Source organism: Rhinatrema bivittatum, chromosome 9 (assembly GCF_901001135.1).
Source record: "Rhinatrema bivittatum chromosome 9, aRhiBiv1.1, whole genome shotgun sequence".
Classification (NCBI taxonomy): Eukaryota; Metazoa; Chordata; class Amphibia; order Gymnophiona; family Rhinatrematidae; genus Rhinatrema; species Rhinatrema bivittatum.
This window is the reverse complement of record NC_042623.1, coordinates 98,199,389-98,219,296: the sequence shown is the minus strand read 5'-3', so window position 1 is coordinate 98,219,296 and position 19,908 is coordinate 98,199,389. Positions and strand designations below refer to the sequence as shown.

The window sequence follows — 19,908 nt, the reverse complement described above, 5'->3', positions numbered from 1 at the left end:
TGATCTTTCACAGTTACAGCATTAAATTCCTGGATGGTTTTAAGAAGACCTTCAACTTTAGAAACTCTGGAAACTCTGCAATTAGCTTGCTTCTGCAAGTTAGACATTTTTTTTTATGGTAGTTAGAGGAAAAAAGGTCCATCTTTGCATTAAGCAGCTTGAGAGAACTCCCATAGCTAGCCACTAAATCCCACAGGGCCTCAAGAGTCACCGCTTCAGGGGGAGATGGAATGACAAAGAACTCACCACCATCAATAACTGGAGCTTCCTGGGATAAAGAGAGCAGGGATGGTCCCAATACCAGCTCCAAGCCCAACAATCCCGACTCCAGATTGGTTTCAGTGGTCTGTTCAAAGAAACCCCCGCTGCTATCAGGCAGGGAAAATGGAGCCGATCCAGGCAGTGGAGCTCGGAAGGATGGCCCCTCCACTGCAGACAGCACGTCATCGCTGAGCGCCGCGGAGGTGCTTTCCTGAAGATCTCTGTGCACTGGATGCTGGCGATAACCCGGGCTAAGGGACGCCTCCCTCTGCAGGCAATCATGGCTCTCCCTCACCGCGCCACTCATCAGACTCCTTGGGGTTCTCACCACCGCTGGCGAGGACATAAAGCGGGTGATAGGTAATTGTCCAGATGGGGGAAGAGGGTCCAGAGGGAAGACTCTAAACTTCCCTTACATTTGGAAGGCATCTCAAAAGAAAACAGGTAGAAAATAAACAATAGGGACTGCAAATGCTGCACGGCCTCTCTATGCACCATCTTGCCTCCCAGAGTAAAATAAGCTCTCGAAAGGATACAATACTGTTTCTCTACCAATTTTGCAGATATAGAACACTTCTATTCCCCCAGAATGATTTACTTCCAGTCTTCCTTCTCCCAAGAACCAGCTACTTCCCCTTCCCACACTTTGCAACTAGAAATCATTTTAGTGTCCTTTCTCCAGGAGAGAACTTTATAAATGTGACTCATTCACCCCTTTGTGTTACCCACCCAATAAACACTTTTTCCAACATAGAGGGAGGCTGTCAAACTAAACTCTTATGTTTCTAGAGCAAAATAAATGTTATGACTTGTAGGTGTGTGGGCCCTAGGCCAAGGTGAGAGATGGTACCGCCCACAGGGAGGAGCCCTGTGAGCCTCACCGTCGGTAGGCAAGGTCTCAGCGGACGTGAGGCACAGCTGTGGAATAGAGCCTTTATTGTAAAAGTAGAAAAGGCACAGCCCGCAGAGCGGGGATGCAAGAGAAAGAGATAAGGTCTGAGAAGGGGTACTCCCAGAAGTCTCTCTGAAGTGATGATGCGGTAGTGGCCTGCAGCGCAGGGTACACAGAGGGATACCTCACTCAGGGATGATATTGTAGAGACCTCAGGGTACGAGTACACCGACAGGGAACCTGTAGCAATGACGTGGCAATGACCTGCAGCGCAGGGTACACTGAAGTGGCTCCTCAGTAGTGCTGGCATGGTGGTAGTCCGTGGAGGCAAGGTACTCACAGAGATGATAGTTCCAGGAGAGGACCTGGGAAACAGGAACAAGGCAGAAGACCCTCCGAGGAGTGGTTAGCCAGAGACGAGAAAGGGCCCCCGAGAAGCGGGTACCCAGAGTGTCTCACACCAAAGTACAGGAACAGGAAGTCCGTACGAGAGAAGCGGATTCAGCAATGAGGGAACTCCTTGCTAACTCGTCGATAGGCAGGGCCAGGCAGCTTAAGTACAACAGAGTATAGACATCATCCAGAGGGGACGCCCCCGAAGTTCCCGCCATGATGTGTTTAATACTGGCCCGTGCGCTCGCGCCTAAGTGATCCCATGAGCAAGATGGCAGTCAGCAGCGCCCACGCCATCCCAGGAATGCCAGAGAGGTTGGCGGTATCTGGCGGAGGCTGCCACTTTCCCCAGTGATGTCAGGGCTGCATAAAAAGAGGTGAGCATTAGTGGTCGCAGCCGTCTGTGACCAACAGGCGTAACAGTAAATATCCATACTTGCAAAAAAACAGAAAAAAGTGAATCCTTCAAACCCAAATTTCACTTAAAACTTTCCCAAGAACAAAATGCCCTCATCACTATAAAAGTGAGAAAAATTCAGGGAAGAATTGTAAATCTTATCATGGGTATTTGGGGGCATAATGCAATGTCAATTCAGGCCAAGAAAGGAGTATAGCTGGAAAGCCTATCAGTACATTTCCTCCTCTGAAGAGATCACCTTTTTATCTATTTATTTATGCTTTTTTATATACCGTTGTTCCAGAGGTAGATCACAACTGTTTACATATATAGCACTGAATTACATTGTAAAACTAAGGTAATAGTTTCCAACAGCCTTAGTATAAAAGGGTAAGTAACAATTATAGGAAAATATTAATTACATCATCAATTCCAGGAATTGATTCAAATAGGAGGTATAATAAATTTAGAATAAAATAAAAGGAAAAAAGAGTATGATATGTCTCTTGAATATACAAATCTGAAGATATTTTATCAAATATTAATTTCAAGTTAGTTCATAGGCTTTTTTGAAGAGCAGGATTTAAGATCTTTTTTGAATTTCTTTTTTTTGGTTGAAAGTCTTAGTGGATTAGGTAAAGAGTTCCAAAGTTTAGGTCCAGCAATAGTAAACATACGTTCTCTAATTTATGTTAGGTGTGTAATATTATTGGGAGGAATTGAGAGAATGCCTTTGTTTTGAGATCTTAGTTCTCTTAGTGGATTGCAGAGTTGCAATGAAATTCCTGGAGGGGATGGGTCAATATTTTGATGATACTGAAAATAAGTGATAATACTTTGTATTGGATTCTGAAGGATACTGGAAGCCAGTGAAGATCTATCAGAGTGGGAGTTATATGATCAAATTTTCTTGTTCTGATAAGAAATTTGACAGAAGCAATTTGGAGGAATTGCAGAGGTTTAATTACGTTTGCATGGAGGCCTAGCAATAGGGAGTTACAGTAGTCTAGGTTGGAAAAAATCAGAGTTTGTAGAGCTGTGCGGAAGTCTTGGAAGGTAACCAATGGTTTTAGGCAGTGTAGCATTCTGAGTTTACTGTAACCAGATTTGATTATCTTCATTATATGTTTTTTCATGTTGATGTTTTTAATATCAGTTTGGATTCCTAGATCATGAACTTCATCTGAAGGTGATATTTTGGCTATTTCTATGTTTAGAATAGGTGGTTTTAGAGATGTATTTTCTTTTTTCAGCCAAATAATTTAGTTTTATTAGTGTTAAGAGTCAATTTCTGTAGAGAGAGTTCTTTTTGTTTCGATTACATGTATTTTGTTAGTTTTGCTGTAGTTCTTTCAAAGAGTTTTTCAAAAGGAATGTAGAATTGCATATCATCAGCATATATGAAAAATTTGGTGTTTAGATTTGCTAATCGAGTGCAGATTGGAATGATGCTGAAACTACTGAGCTTTGAGGAACTCCTGTGTCAATATTAATGGGGTCTGAGATTTGATTGCCCAATTTGACTTGGAAGGATCTATTTTCTGGGAAGGAAGAGAACTAGTATACTTTTCCTTCAATTCCAATTTTCTTTAATTGTTTGCAGAGAAAAGCATAGTCGACTGTGTCGAATGCAGCTTTTAGGTAACGTAGAATTAGAAGAAAAGATTCATTATTATCGAAGCCTTTTAGAATGTTATCAGTTAAAGAAATTAGTAGTTTTTCGGCTGAACAGTTTTTCTTGAATCCTTGAAGCCAAATTGGTTTGGGCATAGGATTTTTTTTTTCATCAGGGAAGTTTTCTAATTGATTTAATGTAGCCTTTTCTAGAATTTTAGTGATGAAATGTAAATTTTAGATAGGTCTGTAGTTGTCCCAGTCATCAGTTCTACCAGCTTTATTTTTTAAAGTAGGTTTAACAATGGCCTGCTTAGTCAGCTTGTGAACTTTTCCTTGTGATAAAGATTGGTTTACAATTTTTGTTATTATTGGTGTTATTAAGGTGTTAACGTTTTTGAGGGTAATAGCAGGAATCAGATCAAGAGGGTGGGTTGCAGGTTTCATCTTGTTAATTAGTTGGTTTACTTAAAGTTTGGATAAAGTGTTGAAAGATGTCCATATTGATTAACTTGGTTGTTAGTTTGGAATTTAGATTTGAGAGTGTTTATTATTTGTAGTAAGAAGTTTGCATATTTATTACAAGATTCTTTTGTAAAGTCATAGGAGTTAGATAAAGTTGAAGATAGGTCTTTAATTAGGTTTCGTACTGTTTCAAAGAGTAGTTTGGAATTGAAGATATCATGTATCTGGTTTGCACAAAATTGTTTTTTTTTTTTGCTATGTTTATTAGTTCACGGTATTTAGTTTGTTGAGTTTTGTAGTTTATTAAGAATTCTGTTCAAGGATTTTTTCTCCGTTGCTTCTCATATTTTCTAAGTAATTGTTTATTTCATCGTAGCTCCTCATTATACCATGGCTTATTTGTTTTTGAATTATGTTTTTTTATTTGGATCTTTTTTTATTTGTTCAGGACAAAGATCCTCAGCTATTTAATTTATGATTTTTTGCCAAAGGTCTAATGGGGAAGAAGTGTTATCTATATCTAATTCAGATAATTTGTTTTTGATGTGTTCTTCAATAATTTCAGGATCTATTTTTTTTTTTGGTATTTCAGGGTTATGTAATTATTTGTTATTAATTGTTGTGAGGTTTGTAGAGTAATATCAGCTTTAATTAGTTGGTGGTCTGACCATGGTATAATTTTATGAGATAATGAAATCTGGCATTTGTTTTGATTTGCAAATATTAAGTCGAGAATGTGGCCAGCTTTGTGTGTTGGTTTGGTTACAAATTGATTCTTTTTGGCGGCAGTAATCAGGCCATATGGTCTATGGTATCACTGTAAGTCCATGGATACCAGGGTCCACTAGATTTGTATTCTAACCACTTTCTGAGGGCCAAGCCCACATTAAATGCACTTTATAATAGGAATGTGCATTAGTTTTGAACGAATGCGCAATCTGCAACGTATAGGTCCCTATTCGTTGCATTCGTGGGGCTGCGAAATGTATAGCGATTCCCCACGAATGCAACATATCATATGTTTCCATTCTTTTGGTTCGCGCTGCTGTGTTTGAGAAATAGAAGGCCATGTGATAAAGTAGGGGCAGATTGGCTTATCGGGGGATTGGGCTTCCCCCGGTGAGCTGGACTAGCGGATCACGTGGCCTCCTCTGCTCCAGGCCATTGAGGGCACCGGGCTGAAGAAATGAAGAGACCAGGCTGGTGGGGCCGAAGAAAAGAAGATGGCCACTGCCAGCTGCTGCTGGAGAAATGAAGACCGGCGCAGTCAGCCGCCGATGGAGAGCAGGACGGCGGGGCCAAAGAAAACAAGATCAGCACAGCCCGAGACTAGGCAGAAGAAATGAAGATGGCTGCTGCCAGCCGCCGCCGGAGATAAGCTGTTCAGCTGGGGGCCTTTGTGTGTATATGATTTGAGATCAGAAGATTGCTTCTGTGTATGTGTATGTGAGAAAGGAATGGTGCTCCTGTGTGTATGCGTGTGTATGTGAGAAAGGAATGGTGTGTGTGTGTGTGTGTGTGTGTATATGTGAGAAAGGAATGGTGCTTCTGTGTGTGAGACAGGGAAGGTGCTTCATGTATGTGAGATAGGGAGGGTGCTTCTGTATGTGTGTGGTGTATATGTGAGTCAGAGAGGGTGCTTGTGTGTGTCAATGTGTGTGTGTGAGAGAGAGATGGAGCATGTTTTTGGCTGGCTTGTGGCTGTGAGAGAGGGCATGTGTGTGATTGAGCCTGTTTGTAAGTAAGATAGAACATGTGTGTAAGTGAAATAGAGAGAGCCTGTGTGTGTGTGATTGAAAGCCTGTGTGTAAGTAAGAGAGAGCAAGAGCATTGTGTGATTGAGAGAGATTGGCCAGAGAGGTGACGTGTGTATGTGTGAGAAAGACTGATCAGGGAGATGACTGGTGTGTGTGTGTGTATGTGTGTGTGTGTGAGTGAGAGAGTGAGAGAGACCGGTTGGGGAGATGATTGGTGTGCGAGAGACAGAAACTGGTCACTGAGGGTATGTGTGTGTGTGTGTGAGAGAGACAGAAGAGACTGGTTGTGGTCCCTAAGGAAGAGGACAGAGAGGACAGCTTCAGCAGCTACTGCTGCTTCTGGTGTGGCCTACAAGGGAAAGGAGTAGAAGAACTGCTGGAGAGGGTAAGTAAAGGTGGCTTTTTAAGTTCATTTTTCTTGATTGACTACCATTTTAATTATTGAGTAGTATGTGATGTGTCTGCTGTTTGAAATATTTTATTGGTGTTTGATAAGGCTTTCAAAATTTGCATGAGTTTTTAATTATTGGATATTCTATTCATCAGCTGTTTTGAAATTATTTTATTTGTATGATTTTATAATTATGATTAATTATTTATATATCTTGATTTTATTGATTTGTTTCACGAGGAATGGTGACATTTTTGTTTTTCCATTGATACACTGTATAGAGTCTGGCGTGATGCGTTTTACAGTTCAGTTTTTGTCTGCACATTTATTTATACTTTATGTGAATTTATTCTGTATTTGGTGAGGGTTTGTGTTCTGCATGCAAAGACTGAGATGAAGCATTCTTTTAGCATGTGGTTGGCTCTGTAGGGATCTGTAGTAGCTTGGTCTGTTCTGTTTTCCTGATAGGAGGTGTATTGATATTTTAGAATCTGGTGTAATATTTGTGGTATTCTTTTTCATAGGTAGGGTTGTTATTCTTTGAGTATTGGCAGATAGTACTGTGTTGATACGGGAGGACTATGCCGAAATATATCACAATAGGTATGATGCCATATGAATTCCAAGATGCAAAGTTTTCTTGTTGGCATCACAACAGTGCATGAAATTATCACAATAACATATATATTAATTTTACCTCAGAATGTCACTTTTCATGTAAAATATGTGTTAAATGCATAATTTAAAATTGTGTATGGGGAGGTGGGGGTAGGGCGCCAGGCTATAAGGTTTGCCTAGGGTGCCTAATACCCTTGCACCGGCCCTGTGCACAGCAGCAACGCTCCACCCCACCCAGGCATAGTTCATCATGTTTCAGGACCTAGCACACATGTTAGACTCCTTGGTCCATGTTTCAAGATGGGTCGGGTGGACAGTACTCCCCGGTTGACAGTCGCGACGCATGCTGAGCCTCGTCTTGACTTGCTTCCTTGTCTTTCCCCTATCAACACCACAGTGACCCGACTACCTCCACTCTGCCAGCCTGTCTAGCCCCTATCAAAACCAGAGGGACCATACTACCTCCACTCTGCCAGCCTGTCTTGCCCCTATCAACTTTCTGCCACTCTGCCTTGCTGCCATACACCAGATGACTCACTCAACTCCTTGTGGTGTTCTTGCCACTATCATGGTTCCTCAGTGTATTGGTGCTAGTCTTTCTGCTTGCTATGTTCCCCCTTCATTGTGCTGTAGGATGTTGATGCCACTTGTCTTGCCACTTTGCCTGTCATCCTGCCTTCGAGGGTTCATGCATCTGTTATCGGTGCTCTCTTTTGAAACTGTGGTGTGTTTTTGACACTCTCGCTGCTGCTTTGCACCTCTGTTAAAGCACTCTTGCCACTCCTGGTACCCCTTTGCCCCTTTAAAGTGTCTTAGGCTATTCATGCCACTTTGGTGCCACTTTGCCACAGTCTAAGTACCTTGGAGATTTTTTCTTGTTCTGATGATTGCTCCCCAGACATTTCATCAGAATTGATAAGAAAACCCCAATTCTGCAGCCAAAAATAGGCTGCAAATACTTCCCCCATTCACTTTAATGGAAAACGAATCAAAGGAATCAAATGAATCGGGATTTTTCACAGGAAAACGAATGCAACAAATTTGGGTCCTGGCGAAACGAATAAGAATCAAAACAAATTTTTTCCTTCTGCACATCCCTACTTTATAATAGACTCAATGCCATATGGATAACAAGTGTCTTTTTTGCAGGGTTTTTTGTTTGCACCACAGTAGTGATTGTAAAAATAATATAAATGTGATATTTTTACCTCAGAAAACTATGAATGTATTTTTTCATATAAAATCAGTTATTTTAAAAGCCTTGTGCCGGGAGGGAGCACAAGACTAAGATTCACCAGTGCTTAATACCCATGCACCATTTGGAGAGAGTCCACCAGACACAGCGCCCCACAATTCATCCAGCTCCCATTTTTCCAAGGGTCAAATGCTGGGGAAAAGGGAGAAGCAGGTTGTAGGGTTCCTGGGACTGTGATACGTGGCCAGCTTCCTAGAAATATCATCACAGACACTCTGCCATTCCTTTGGGAACTCAGACCTCTGCTTTCCCCCTTCTATAGCACTCCAAATCACTGAAGGGGCCAGATTCCAAGCCCCCCCCCCCTTGGCCTTCTTGATGATTTGACCTGTACCATGCCTAGGAAAGGAAGGGGAAAGCGCCATCTCATCCATCACTTTGGGTAGCAGATTGCCTTGAGTCGCTTTTGTCACCAACTCAGCAGTTTTATAGCTCCAGCAAATGAGATTTCCTGTAGGCACACCCTGATGACATTATTACTGCTTTCTTACAACAGAATATCAGTCTTCTGAGCCAATTCCTGAGCAACAGGTGTTGGCTCTGTGTGTTCCTCTGTGTTACTGTTCTGATTAATGCTTTCACCTGAGACCCAGCCAGACCCTTGACTCTACTCTGTTGTCTGTCATGACTTCTTGCTTGACTCTTGACTATGAACTCCACCTGCCATGACCTTGACCTGCCCACTAACGTTGCATTAACTCTGCCTGCCTGACTATGCCTCTGCCTCCTGATTCTCTTATGGTGCCTTGGTTCTTTCAGCTGCTGTGTCCACTTCTAGTCCGTGACAGTTATACAATAGGGAATGGAAAAAAATCTGGAAAAGCCAGTCAGACAAAAGAGAAGTAAAGTGGCCAGACTGTCCAATCATAAAGGCCAGCATTAACATCCTTGACAACTGACACAACCCCACCCCCTCTCCAACAAGCATAAATGACATTGGCAAGATTTTAGGGTAGCAGAATTGTAAAATAGAAAGGAAAGATGAAGTCAAAGATTACGCTGAGGTTGCCACTCTAAACAAGCAGGAGATTTAACAGACAAGATTAATTCATAGTTAGGAGAAGAAGAAACCCAGTCTTGATGGGATTTTATTTCAGACAGTGCAAATTCATCCAGGATCTATCAGCAGAACTTCTAAATCTGAGACTGTTTCTGTAATCTATACCATTTTCATGTATAGAAAAAAACAAAGAGAGAAACGCACTCATTTGATCAACCTGCACATCCAATTAATTCCAAACAAAATTGCATATCATAGTAACTGTATATGGTTCTGGTACTGCTGACAGTTTCAGATGTTTACTATTTTTCTCTGCTTTTTGCAAATTATAATTGTAAAGAACTCTTTATAAAATAATCCAGTGCCAACAAAGCCTTTTCTTTGCCTTGTAAACCTGTTATCTATAATACCTAATATAGCATAGCCTGAGAGGAGAAGAACTCCCAGGAGACTTGATTTTTTTTCCTTTCTGCCCTACAATCACACAACACATTCTGTCTATTGTAGTAATTCAGTCTCAAGCTGGAGTGAGTACTGCATGGTCAGAGAGATTGTTTTAGTCCTTAAGCCTTCTGTAATTTCAAGGCAGTGTCCCATTTTAATTTGCATTCTTAATTTAAAATAATCAGAACATAGCCATTCTGACTGTTATCTAAATTTGAATGCAAAGGGGAAGGCGGGGTGAGGAAGGAACCAGGACACACAAGCCAGTGAAGACAATTTCAATCATAGCAATGCCAAAATATCTATTTTTATAAATTGACCTAGGGATTTACAAGTGTAATCCGTGTTTAAATTTAACAAAAAATGAATAAAACAAGAAGGTAAAGAAAAAGTAGTAACAATAAATTATCAAAAATTTATTAAAAAGCAATAAATAATTAAGGAAGCAAGACTTTTCTTTCTTTTTTTTTTGTTTGCATTCATGCATTATAAAAACAAACATAAATAAATAAAAATAAAGCCAAAGTATGACTAATCAGAATTACATAGGCAGAAATTAAAAACAGATTTAGAAAGTTGAACCCTCATGAAACTACCCAATATTTGGACTCAGCTATCAAACTCCTACTTACAGTGCTGCCGCCCACTTGAAAAGCTATGTATACCCATGGTTGATTTAGTTCTCTATTCAAATAAATTGATCCAAAGCCAAGGGGGTCTTCATGTTCACAAACCACCCAGACATTCTACTGAATTAAGTTGCTTAAAATCACTCTCCTATTACCTGATAGGCCGGTTCTCTTTACTGTCATAAAGTGAGAAGATCACCTCCAACTCCTCTCCCAGGTTAGAGCACATCAAGCTCTTCATCTGAACAAACAAATGGTGACTGCTCGCAGGTACCGGAGTGTCTTTCTTTCGATGTCGATGCTCCATCTAAGTAAAGGATAAAAATAACTTAAGCATGGATGACAATGTTCATATACTTTCATTAAATTAAACTATAAACACAACCATCTCAGGTGTGGACAGTCACCTCCTCTCATCTACCCATGATTAATCACCCACCTTCTCCTAATTTTTCTCCCCCATTCCCAACTGCTCCTATAGAATTCATAAGAGACAACTCTGTCACACCACATTCACAAAGAAGATCTTTATTGGATAGATATGGCCCAACATAGGTCAATGCACACAACTCAACTGCATATAACAATTTAATTACTAACTTCAATTACTAACATTCTTAATCCCCAGGGTGACCATACCCTCAACAGCTAAATTTCAATTTGCCAAATGCTCTATAGGATCATGCTACAGCAATATTGATCTTGCAGGGCCATCAAAACCTCATCCCAATTCTACAAAATGCTCCATAGTATCATGCTACAGCAGTGTAGTAATGTTTGGGGATGCAAAGCCATCAAAGCCTTGTCCCTTAGGGTATCCTACAATTCGATACTTGATCACTGATAAAGTTTTCTGTGGTGCAAGGAGGCCCTGGTCTATAAAAGAGAAGAGGTCATTCATTAAGCATGTCAACAATTTAGGATTGTGCACAGACCAATCCCAGCCATCAAAGCTGAAGACTTGACAGGCAACTTGTCTTGCTCCCACCCACTAATACAACATGAAAGCAGAATACCACATTACCTGGTAATTTCTGCCTGGCCAGCTTTCAAACACTGAAAAAGCCATGCACCCCAGGATGTGGTCAACACTGTCCCCTATGCCATGACTTTTTGGCGACTCTCCACACCTGCCACGCCACATCTTAAATTCATGCGTTGCCCCCAAATGGGTGGACTGGGTGGGAAAATTGCCAAAAGAAGAGGCTGGTAGGTGGGCCAGTCCTTCTTTAAATCATGCTCGCCAGCCCATCTCCCAGTCTCAGCCCCTCCCCTCCCATGCTCCAGTTGTAGAACACCTCGCCGGTTGTGGCCTCTTAGCTGAGGTGGGTTGGCTCCTCACGTTTAACAATACTGTTTGAATGGCAAGAAACAACATTTTCTTTTTTTTTTTCCTTTACAAAGTAGTGGTTAATTCAGGATTTTAAGAATCAAATCCTTCAAAGAAGAGACAAATAATGAGATCTTAATCCAATTATATTCCAAAAATTAAAGATTGTTTTCACAAGCAATTAATGAATTAAGGGGCTGTGACGGTTGCTTTAGGAACTCTACAATCTAAAATCAGATAGCAAGCTGGAAAGAAGAGATAAGTTGCCATCTACCTACCAATCTATATAATTCAGTAATACTGATATCCTCTGGATCCACCATTGAATACTCTTGTCTTGGAACCAAGTCTAGTCCCAGCTGTCTGCAAATACAAAAAAAAAAAAATTGCATATATAAAAAAGCTACTTTGCAGATAATTTTCCTGAAACACAATTATAACAATGTTTTTTTTTGTCTTCTTGCTGTAACTCAAACAGGAGGGTGGGAAGGAATAACTGGATATTTTGTTGTGAATATGAATTAGTTTGGGGAAGGTTGGGAAGTAGGCAGGTTAGTTTTGGGTGTTTTGCTTGTGAAAGAGGGAGTAGAAATCGGGTTGTATTTTACATTTATTATATATTTCAAATTTTGTAAATCTTTATTTCATTTTTGCTACATTGTGATATGTATTTTGATCTTGTAAGCCACTCTGGGTACTTTCATGGAAGAGAATAACATATAAATGTAAATTTAACAAGTCCACATCCTCATCAATATTCTCATGTCTGTCTTGCAGAGTCTTAAACAGAGCAATAGTTCAACAAACCTGATCACACCAGTAGTAATCTGAAAAGCAGCACTATTTACATGTCAGAAGGAGACATTTTTATTTTATTTACTTAGTCATCATTTTGGTAAAGCCTTATGGCCATAGCAGGTGAAACCAATTCTCGCCCCCCCTCACCCCCAACTAGGGACACAGACATCAGGACAAACATATCACCTCTGAGAAACATCCAAATACCATGAGCCTCCCTGGAGAGAAAAATCAAACAGGTCTCCTAACCCACAGTGCCCAGGAACGAGCTCAGAAAACTCCACCGAAGAAAAGCAATTACAGACGATGTCTTTGAAAAGAAACAAACAAATTCTTAAAAAGCTGTAATTTTCTGTGGGATTCTGTGTCCACAAATCTGATGAAACTGGCACTGTACGCTCTACATCCACTGCTCATGTAGCACATTCCACAAAACAAGATCTCAGGATATTTTACAAATTTAACACATAAAGAACCTGCATGTACACGTTTTTTAATACTTTAATATCGTGACAAAATAATAGAGTACACAAAGATAAGCACACCATTCACACCAAGAACAATGCTATCCTTTCTTCCACATAACTGGAGGATGAACCAAGTCCAGAAACAGAAAGAGGAAAGAAGAAATATACATTCTGAGAAGAAATATACTTTTTTTTTTTTTTTTTTTTACACATAACTAGATTCATATTAGGGAACAGAGACTAATACAGGAGAAACAGTGTAACAACCAGTTTTCCCAAAAGACAGTGAGAAGTAGGAGTGCTCATAAAATCTGGCCTTATTTTTAAAGAAACTTTCAAGCTGTTCAGGGAAAAATAAATCTATTCTTCTTAAAAATGTCAAACCATTTGCCTGGAATCTTTAACTGAAATTCCGAGCTGAGCTGTACGATTTCCTTCTGAAAGTTTAAAACATCTTGGTCCCAATACTGAAAACGTGTTCAGCGCGGGGGTGGGGGGGGTGGCTCAAGGCAATCTGCTGCCTGAGGCGAGGGAAGAGACGGCGCTCCCAACCACGGCGCAGTGCAGGTCAAATCACTGAGATGGCAAGGAGGCGGGGTCCCCCTTGGGGTCAGGTCCTCTCCATGATTTGAAATGCTAGGGAGAAAGTACACAGGCAGGGATCAGAGTTCCCAGAGATGTGGCAGATAAAAGTGTCCGTGATATTTCTAAGAAGCTGGCAATCCTGCCACACTGCTCAACCCTAGCATCTTCTTCCCGCCATTCCCCAGCATTTGCACTCTGGGGAAGTGGGAGATGGTTGAATGGTGAGGGTCTGTGCGTGATGGACTCTCTCATGGCCATTGCAAGGGTAATTAGGTGCATTGCGAACCTTACAGCCTTGCTCTGCCCAACCCCCAAGCCCTCATCACATACAATTAAAAACTGTGCAAAACAGATTTTACATGAAAAAGGACTTTTAAAGTACAGTTTTCTGATGTAAAAATATCACAGTCATAATAATAAACTATACTAATAAAAACCATATTTCAAGTCAGCTAACAGAATAACATTCTAAAATTAATTTCATATTAATTCATTAAATTTTAAAAGATCCAAACCCCAATTAAATATGACAAAACAGCAGAAACATCAAACATCCAATAATAATTAAAATTAATAAGAATACAAAAATTTCCAGCTTTCCAAACCTGGGAGCTTTGATTTCCAGTCAACCTGAAATTGTCCTTAATTAGCAGGGGAAGGGCTGAGGACTACACACAACTTTGTCCATTCTCTTTCATATACACTTAGGGGTAGATTTTCAAAGGGTTACGCGCCTAACCCCGAAAACCTGCCCCTGCACGTGCCAAACCTATTTTACATAGGCTCGGAGGCGTGCGCAAGCCCCAGGACACACATATATCCTGGGGTTTTGAAAAAGGGGCGGGGTTGTGGGCATGGCGCCGATCCGGGGGCGGGACCGAGGCCTCCGGCACAGCGGCTGTACCGCGGGTTGGCGCGCAGGCAGCTGGCCAGCGTGCGCAAGATACGCCTGACAGAGGCAGGCGTAAAAAATAAAATAAGGTAGGGGTGGGAAGAAAAGTTCTTTCCAAGGCAGCTCCGATTTCGGATTTTGGAGTGGCCTTCGAGGGAACGGGGAAAGCCTTCGGGGCTCCCCTAGGGCTCGGCGCGCGCAAGGTGCACAAGTGTGCACCCCCTTGCGCGCCGACCCCGGATTTTATAACATGCATGTGGCAGCATGTGAATGTTATAAAATCGGGTGTACATTTGTGCGCGCTGTGTAGTGCGCACAAATGTACCCGCGCACGCTTGTTTAAAAATCTGCCCCATACTTTCTAACACACATATGCTCATTTTCACACGTTCGCTCATATTCACATGCTCTCACACACACGCCCACATGCTTACACACTCACATGCTCTCACACACAAGCTTGCTCACATTTCACATATACATACACTCACTCATATAAGCTCGTTCACACACAAGCTCACTCACATGCTTATTCTCCACATACTCTCTCACGCGCACACACACACACACACACAGAGTACTTGACATGCTCCCCTTTCCCTTCCTTCTCACTCACCTCCTCCTGTTCCCTTTCATCCCCTCACTTTCAGCCCCCTTTGCTTTCTTTCTCTCCCACTTCTCAAACACTCCTTACCTCCTCCCTTCCCTCCCCTCTTCTCTCCACCCTTTCCCTTCCATTCCCTCTCACTCATATTCTCTCCTCCATTGCATCTCACTCACCCACCCCCTTCCCCTTACACCCCACACACCAGGTCATTTCTTTCTTCCAGCCAGCAGGATATTGGGATCCCCGCAGGCATATCAAAGTCCAGTGCTGGCCCAGGATCCCCACAGGCATGTTTAGTTGCTGCTGTCTTCTTGCCTGTGGCACCTGGGATCCCCACTGGACATCATAAATCTGTGCCGCTGCCATCTTCTTTCTGCTGGTGGGGCTGTGATCCCCACGGGCACATCATAAACCCATGTCGCCACCACCATCTTTTTGCAGGGGCTGGATCCCCTTGAGTACGTCATAAATCAGTGCCAATGCCTATGTCTTCTTCCTACCCACATGGCCTGGGATCCCCTCAGTTACATCATAAATATGCACCGCTCCCGCTGTATTTGCCATACCTCTGAGCTGCTGGTGCCTTCTTTCTGCCTGCAGGTCTTTTGAATTTGGATCAAGGTGAGGCAACCACTGCAGAGATGTTTTGGGGGACATATTTTGCCACCTTAAAATGTTGCTGCCTGAGGCGGCCGCCTCACCCTGCCTAATGATAGAACCACCCCTGGTTCAGCACTCGATAGCTGGATAAATAGGACTTATCCAGCTATCTACCAGTCTGCTGAAAATCAGCAGCCACTAGCCAGCTGGATAAGTCACTTATCCAGCTATCTCTTAGCCAGCATGATAGTGGACGGGCAGTGAGTGGATCAGGTTTAACTTAGCTGGGGATAACTTATCTGGCTAAGTAGCAGCTTGATCACCGATATTCAACAGCAGAGCCATGCCGCTGACTATCCCTTGTAACTTAGCCAGATAACTCATATCTGGCTAAGTTACTTGAACGGCCATTTTTCAACTTTGCGCCCCTTACATTCAGCCTGAATAGATGGTGACACATCAGGATAATATCAATCTTTGGATCCATAAGAAAAAAATTCAATCCTTTTTCTGAAAATAATTTTAGAATCCAATTCCAATCTTGTTCAATGTAGCACTCACAGGGACCATGTCTTGTTGCTCAAGTTGCTGTGATAAATTCATGATGCAAATACTACAATCCCAATCCCTAGTGAAAATTCTATCAACCAAGACAAACATTCACCGTCTCCACGAGTGAAGCATCTGCAATATCCAAGCAATGTTCTATATTTGGCTGTTTAGATGCCATCAAATAATGTACTTTTATGGGTTAATTTTCTTACGAGTGTAAAATCTGCAGGTACCTCTTATCAACAGACGTCACGCTACTTTTCAAAGACAAAGTACGCCCATGCTTTAGCTTCGAAAATTACTGAAGAAAATCTACTTGCATACATTTACATATGCTATTGTGTATAAGTAGTTTTCTCAGAAAAATTAATGTACATACTTTTTAAAATGTAGATGTGTATCTAAATGCTAAACCAGCTCAAATCCTGTCTCAGAACATCTCTTTAATACGTGGGTACAAATATGCATGTATTTTTTACCCATATATCAAGTGCACAATTTTAGAAGAGATTATTTATGCAGGTAAAATACAGTTTTACCTGCATAAATACATTTTAAAATTATCTACTACATGTCCCTTGAGGGACACAGAAAAGTCTCCATGATATTGGTTTTAAGATGATCTGTAGCAGAGACATTTGAAACCTTGGAAAAAATGATAAATCTAAGATTCTCTTCTTTAATTATATTTTACAAAGACTCATTTTTCCATTGGAGGATAACATTATCCTTTATAATCCCACTATTCATCTTCTGTAAAGTAGCTATCACTCCCTAATAAACTGAAAGGCTTTTAATATAGTCTTCCATAAATTACTCTTGAACAGATAATTTGGATTCCATAATTTTAATATGCTGTATATGTCATAAAATATATTTCACCTTTGATGCAATCAAAGTTTTTTTGGTTTTTTTTTTTTTAACCTAACAGTATCACTGTTGTTCAATTCTAAGCTTTTCCAGCTCAGGCAGTGTCTTGGTGCCATGAGCCTTAATTTACGACTGCAAGACTTTTTCCCTTCTCTTCCATCCCCTAACCTTACCATCACAACAATTACTTTCTGCCAGGAAGACTTCCCTTCAGAGCCTGGTGAAATTGTGTGCTATGAATGGCCTGCAGAAGTTACCCCATGCCAGTGTTTCCCATCCCTGTCCTGGAGGCACACCTAACTGGTCGGGTTTGGTGAATATAAGTATTCAAGGGCTATGAATGCTGGCCCCAGTATTTCCAGCCCTGACCTGCCCAAGTATCAGAAGTCTGGACATTGAGTCTGGGTCTCCTTGCCTAGTGCCATCAGTTCTAATGCATCATTTAGTTTTCAAACCTCCTGGTTTTGTTCTTCTCAATCATGGCTTCACTGTTTTAACTCAAAGTTTCTTGTTTGCTTTTGTCTTTGTGTCTTCTAATATTCCATACCTACGTCATATTAAGTAAGAAGAGACTGATTAGCGACAACTTACATTACAAGAGTTCTTAAAACATTTCCAGATTCTAAACATCTTATTTGAGGATACTCAGTTAAAAAATTGCTCCTCCTTGATTCAATCCCACTCACTTTAAATCTTCTTCATTTTGGTCTTCTTAACTAAAAGCCTCTTATTTGGGTTTTGGGTTTTTTTGCAGTGTATCTCGTCTGTCTTGACTAGACTGTAAGCTCTAGAGAGTAAGGACTGTCCATTGTCTCTCTCTTCATATATCTGATAATACGCTATACAAATCAAATTAATAATTATTATACTAAACCAGAACATTCTACAGAGAAGGAACAATTACAACTAAGGCACAGTAAAGTATATCACTCAAACAGGACCATCCTTGGTGGGGGAGGGGAATTGAGGCAACTGACTCAAGCACTTCCCTTTGGGGGGAGAGAAGCCATCTTTGATCCTCTCTCCATCTTTCCATCCAGCAGGAGAGAGCAGCACTTCTTACCTGAGTCTTTGATGATTTCAATATGAATGAGCAGTGCAGGTGGGTCCTGCAAATCTCTCAGGTTCAGCAAAATTAAACTTCAAATTGAAGCTGACAGAGGAGCAGGCAGATTCTAGTTAAAGGGTCTGCTCTTATCCTGCTGGACAGAGGAGGGAGAAGTCAGGACTACAACGGGACTGTGTGCGGAGAAGGAGAAGGGGAAATAAATCCCTGCACATGCTGATCTGCCTTACATCCATGGTCATTGAGTCTATGTTAAAACTGGCACTGGAATTCACAAATCCCAATATTTCTCAAGAGCAACCAACAAATTGACTTAGCAAAGAAAGTTCGCAATCTCGGGGTAATAATTGACAATGAAACAACACATATCATTAAAAGTTAAGGAAGGATATGCTAAACTCATGATACTAAGAAAACTGAAACCATTACTATCCTTACCAAACTTCCGTACTGTACTGCAATCTCTGATTTTCACCAGCACAGACTATTGTAATGCCTTGCTACTAGGCCTACCCAACACTACAGTAAGACCCCTACAGATTTTACAAAATGCTGCAGCTAGAATTCTCACTGGAAAAAACAAAAGAGATCACATAACAGGTACACTACATTGGCTTCCCATAGAACAAAGAATACAGTTCAAAGCACTGTGCTTAATACACAAACTTATCCACGACGATAAAGCAGAATGGTTGAACACAGCACTTAGAGTACATGTCCCACAGAGAAATTTAAGGTCAGCAAACAGAGCACTCCTTCCCATTCCTTCTGTGAAAACCGCAAGACTTACCCAAGTGAGGGAGCGAGCTTTGTCCCTAGCCGGTCCCATATTATGGAACTCCATGCCCCTTGACCTTAGACTCCAGAGCAATCATAAACTTTTCAAAACACAACTCAAAACCTGGCTTTTCATACAAGCCTTCGAGAAAGAAAACTGATGCAGGCAATTAAGCAAGGATATGCGGCATAAAGCACCGAATGCCTAATTTAATACTCCTTACTGAATTAATTCAACCTTTTTAACTGTAGGCAACCTTCAGGACACATTGCCATGAAACACTTAATCTCACAAATAATTGCCTTTTTGTTACCGAATACTAATGGCACCACCTATGTAATGTATGACCCTTTCCCCTTGTTGGTGTGCTCTCCTTCTCCCCTGCAGCAGGTGAACAAGTCCTGTAAATTTTATTTTTACTAGCAGAAATCAAGCTGTGGGAGCTGAGGGAATCCCTAGGAACGGGACAAGCTTGTCAGGTGAGCCACTGAGGTGGTGCTGTATTAGCAGTAATGGTTAGCACTCCCTCTCCAACCAACTGCTCCAAAACTTCCCAATTCTCTTAATCGAGTCAATGCTCAATGGTTCAGCAGCGTGCAGCTGCAAATCAGTTTCAAAATAGAAGGCAAGGACAGCAGGCATGCATGGACAGGGATAGAGTTTGCACTGGCTCTTCTACCAGGCCCCACTCCTGTTGGCGGGAAGTGGGGTCTGGAAGAGGTCTGGAAGAGGAGCGCACATTGACTCCATCCTTCCCACCTGCATACTTCCTGCGCCTTGTGTTCTGAAATGAATTTTGCTACAGTTTCATATCTTTGCCTCAGCCAAATCAAAAGTGCACAGTGCACGTTGCACCACCACCATGTTACATGCAGCCTGCTGCCTCTGTCTTTAAGGTTTTGTCTCAGCTGGCATCCCACCCCGTTCGTAGATCCACCAGGAAGTTCAGGCCCCAGTCAATCCATAAAATGTACAGTGCATGTTCTTTGCACCATGCCACATGCTGTCCTGCCTGAGAGCACACGCGCGCGTAAGTGCCTTATTTCCTTAAATCCAAATTATTGTTTTGATTTTGAGTTGGTTTTAATTACATGGGAAAATGGTGGGTTGAGAAGGAGGGAGAGACTGATACTAGTCATACATGGCGATGATATCCTCCCCATTGACCACAGTATTGGAGATGGGACCCCTTTCTCCCACACATACTTGACTCCTCCTCCATCCCCATTAGATCCCAAGTGGCCACT

The 19,908-nt window shown here is 41.5% G+C and overlaps 1 protein-coding gene across 5 annotated transcripts in view; it reads right to left on the bottom strand.

Annotated features, from left to right (window-relative positions):
• DOCK4 (dedicator of cytokinesis 4) overlaps nucleotides 1–19,908 on the bottom strand; it is a 939,215-nt gene that overhangs the window by 584,124 nt on the left and 335,183 nt on the right. For all 5 annotated transcript variants that reach the window (XM_029615608.1, XM_029615609.1, XM_029615610.1 and 2 more), the window contains exons 7-8: nucleotides 11,725–11,809; nucleotides 10,272–10,423 (exon numbers count right to left, since the gene is read on the bottom strand). In XM_029615608.1, the coding sequence (XP_029471468.1) occupies nucleotides 10,272–10,423; nucleotides 11,725–11,809 (237 nt within the window). The remainder of the gene's footprint in view (nucleotides 1–10,271; nucleotides 10,424–11,724; nucleotides 11,810–19,908) is intronic.